The 4,299-nt window shown below is 43.7% G+C and overlaps 1 protein-coding gene across 1 annotated transcript; it reads left to right on the top strand.

Moving 5' to 3' along the window:
• The first annotated feature begins 2,847 nt into the window (after window positions 1-2,847).
• LOC122930665 (olfactory receptor 14A2-like) lies at window positions 2,848-3,789 on the top strand. The gene has a single exon (XM_044284191.1). The coding sequence runs from the start codon at window positions 2,848-2,850 to the stop codon at window positions 3,787-3,789; it is 942 nt and encodes a 313-aa protein (XP_044140126.1).
• Window positions 3,790-4,299: the final 510 nt, after the last annotated feature.

The following is a 4,299-nucleotide window of genomic DNA, read 5'->3' as shown; positions in this document are numbered from 1 at the left end:
TGTGCACATTTCCGCAAGTCATCGACAGCTTCAGCTGGTCTGTCAATGCTGCACCAGCACTTGAAATTGACAGGTCACCGGCTGTTGTGCGACGTGAGCACGCGCTAAAACTCGACGTTTCACATGTTGGCCAGGCTTTGTGAGCAGCAGAGGGCAGTAGTGAAATACTAGCTGCAACATGGTGGTCGCCTTTCCAGTAAGCTTCCCCTATTCACAAGCGATGAGTGGGATTGGATGTCTGACCTCTGTGAGGCTTTACGTAACTTTCAGGAATTAACACAAATGGTGAGCGGTGATAACACTATTATCAGCGTAACCATCCCACTTCTGTGTCTGCTCAAACGCTCGCTGCTCACAATTAAAGAAATGGGGTAAGACATTACACAGGGTGAGAGCCAGACCACCCTCAGTTCGTCTTCTTACTGCGAATTGGATGATGAAGAGGTGGAGGAGGAGAAGGAGGAGCAGGAGACAGTTGTCTCCGCTACAGAGGGTAGTACCCATGGAAGTTTAATTCCATCTGTTCTGCGTGGGTGGGCAGAGGAGGGAGAAGAGGATGAAGAGATTGAGAGTGATCCTCCTGATGACGACAGCAAAGTCTTGCCTGTTGGTACTCTGGCACACATGGCTGACTTCATGTTAGGCTGCCTTTCCGTGACCCGAGCGTTATACGCATTTTAGACAACACGGATTACTGGTTGTTTACCCTTCTCGGCCCCCTCTACAAATAGAACTTCTCATCTCTCATTCTTCTGGTGGAGATCTTGATGTTGCCTCTGGGCAGCCTAGCACACATGAGTGACTACATGCTGCAGTGCCTACGCAACGACAGCCGAGTCTTACATTGGCAGAGTAGAGTAGTGTACCGGGCGCACCTAGCCATTGTTGAACTCCAGTGCAGTTTGTGCATTCTCTTTGCCATCTCTCAATGTTTGGTGGTCGTCAGTTACCCCCCCCCCCCCAAAAAAAAAAAAAAAAAAAAAAAAAAATTATAATAATAATATGACCCATTTTGAATCCATCCAAATGGGAGAGGAAATTATTCTGTGTAGCATGGCTGTAAAAGTCATAAAATTTAGGAACATGTCTAACTGTTGTAGGAGAGCAAGTTCTTCTGTGGAGTGTGTCTGTGACACTGGCAATTTTTTTACATTTAGGACACCCCTTTGGCAACTGTTTTACTGTAGTAGCAGAAAAATTATTTTAATATATAGTCCCCAGATAGGGGAAGTGTGAGATCTATAACTGAGACAAATTTTACCCAGTTTTAACCCAAAACATACAAGCACCAAACTGTCACACCGTGCCCCCTAGCAACCTGACTCAGAATTGACAGACACATAGAAAACAAACAAACAGAAAGAGCGTTGGCTTCCTCCCCCACTGCCTCTTCCACCTACACCACCATGTAGACAGCCTCCTCAAGTTCCTACTCCATTTGGACCTTCGCCTCTTGGTTCAAGATTGTAATTTGAATTTTTTATGTAATTTATTTCATTTTAAGGCATTTCCCTATCCACTTTTATTTGCAGGGCAATTGTACTGTTCTTACGCCCACTTTGGAGCCTTTTGCAGCCCTGTAGCTCTTTTCGTGATTTTTTTTTAGTCATTTTAGTGCCTTAAAGTTCGGGTCCCCATTGACTTCAATGGGGTTCGTTGTTCGGAGTCAAATTTATTTCAAGTTCGGAACCCGAATTGAACTTTGAAATGAAGGAACCTGGACATCCAGCGGCCTGCTCATCCCTACTAATTACTATTCAGGTGCAAGGAGTGGGGTGCTGGTGAATGCATCAGCAGTGTTTTCTGCTGCAGGAAAGGGTGTCACTCAGACTCCATAGCTCAGGGGCCCATTGGGGGATTCACCAGTATTACGGACAGGACCTATGCAAACTATTAAGGTCAATGGATTAAGAACCACTGGGCCAAAGAACCCATTTGACTTAGGGCTAGTCCTGAAGAAATTAGCCTGGTGGTCCCCTGGTTTTCATGATTTAACCCCTATACCAAGATCTGGCCTTCGCTGCAGATGAGCCTCCTGGACGCAACCTCTTGGAATAATCCTGGTGTAGTTGGATGCTGACTCATGGGGGTCAGAGACTCCAGTGCAACGCATTGGGGGCACAGGCAAAGCACACAGACTCACAAGTGAGACGAAGGCAACTACAGACTGAGCAAGACAAGATCAGGCACACAGAATACATACAAATCCTTGCAACAGACACTGGCGAATGGCAAACAGAACTAGGTCAAAATTTAGATATAGATCCAGGGAAGTTACCCTTGGAGTGCCAAACTGAGGATAGATACAAACCATAATGGCACCAATTCACGGCCACAAGAAACCCCACGCCAGGGTACATGGAACAGTGGCAACATGAACCACCATTGAACACCATGGCCCAAATTCAAACCTACAAGAAGCTGGCACATGCATGCATGGAACAGTGACAACAAATGAAATGCCATTGTAACAATCGGCTCCCCGGTGGACCAGTCCAAACTGAGTCCACATACTTTTGGTTATACAATATATGTACGCTATTATTTCAGAACATGAATTTTGTACATTTTATTGCAATGTGCAGATATTTTTGATTTTTTTTATGCAAAGGCTCAGCACATAAGCCAATTAGTAAAGCTTTGTGCCTTTCTAATTAGGAGCACTGAGCTGCTGTCTCTGAGGATCTGATAGAGAATATAAATATATCCAGTTATTAGAGAGCTCTCACCTTTAGTCTCCTGTTGTATAGGGTTCTGTATATTTTCCTTGGACATCATTCACATTAGTAAAAAAGCAAGTTCCATGCAGGAGGTTTGTAGAGGAGAAGGCAAAGTAACCAAGAAAGAATGGCCAATATGTCAGGAGTCACCACCAGTTTTATTCTTCTAGGGGTAGTTGAGATGGAAAAATTCAGATACCTCTACTCCATGATTGCCATCTTTGTGTACATCATCACCATGTTCATATGTTGCTTGATTGTTTTTGTTGTCTGGTCTGAATTAACTCTCCACCAACCAATGTACATCTTCATATGTAATCTGCTTTTCAATGGGATGTTTGGAAGTTCCGCTTTCCTCCCAAAGCTCATTGTTGACTTGCTTTCTGGATCCAGGTCTATCACATTTTCTGGTTGCCTTGTCCAGTCTTTCTTCATACATAGCTTTGCCACAGTTGAAGTATTTACTTTTACCCTTATGGCCCATGACCGATATCTGGCTGTTGGTCAACCGTTGCGATACACAACCTTAATGACGAATGGTAAGGCCATAAGATTTATAACCGTAAACTGGGCTACCTCTTTCTTAGTGGTTGTCATACCAGTCATAATGACCACATATGTGCCCCTCTGTGGGAAAAGTCTCAATAGTGTGTTTTGTGATAACATGTCTCTAATTAAGCTGGCTTGTGGAGAAGCTTTGGTCAATAATATCTTTGGGGCGGTGGAGGCTTCTCTGATAGACATAAGCTGCATACTGATCATTATCTACTACTACATAAGAACATTCATAACGTGTCTGAGAATTTCTAAAGAGGCTTCTCAAAAAGCGATCCAGACTCTGGTCACCCACCTTGTGGCGTTCTCTGCTTTTATGATTGCGTGCTTCTTTGTATTATTACGGTACCGAATAAACAGTGGATCAATCTCTCTCAGTGCCCACGTCTCGATCACAAGCATTGGGTTGATGACTCCAATTACAGTGAATCCAATCATTTATGGAATAAGAACTGAAGCTCTGAAAGTTAAGATCCTACAGAAGTTCCAGAAAATGAAGCAACAAGATCTTTGAAAACAACATTGAGAGATGCCACTATTTAATCTATTTAGATCCACACGCATTAAGTTGTTTTTGAGGACATCAGCTTCTGGCCCAGTATCAGACTGGGGTTCTTTAGGTCCACTGGAGGAGATGACACTAAGCTTCCTCCTCCATATACACAGAACTTGTAAATGTCTGCTATTCCTATACATAAAACATACCCACAATAAGATCTTATAGGTGACCTGTGAATTATGCCAAAAAACAGATCTAGTGGTTAGTGACTGCTCCAAAGTCATCTCCAAGTCTTCTGCTGGACCATTAAGACCATTGAGGATTATTGTGTCAGTGCCTGGACTGATCTGTGGAGTTTCTTGTTCCCTGTTAGGTGAGTCCCAGTATGGACTACGCTGTGGCCTTGGTCAGTCCATGAGCCTCCCGCTCTAACAAGTGCTTTGTAGAAACCTGTGACTCCCATGTTCTGTCCTACATGGGTCCTCTACTTTTTGCACAATTTTTAATACTACTCCTGTAAAAAAA

This window comes from Bufo gargarizans, chromosome 3 (genome assembly GCF_014858855.1).
Source record: "Bufo gargarizans isolate SCDJY-AF-19 chromosome 3, ASM1485885v1, whole genome shotgun sequence".
Taxonomy (NCBI): domain Eukaryota; kingdom Metazoa; phylum Chordata; class Amphibia; order Anura; family Bufonidae; genus Bufo; species Bufo gargarizans.
The sequence above is the reverse complement of the archived record's forward strand: the minus strand, read 5'-3'. Positions and strand labels throughout refer to the sequence as shown.

What these genes read in the sequence shown, in the direction of transcription:
- LOC122930665 (XM_044284191.1), top strand. Translation starts at nt 2,848, where the DNA reads ATGGCCAATATGTCAGGAGTCACCACCAGTTTTATTCTTCTAGGGGTA.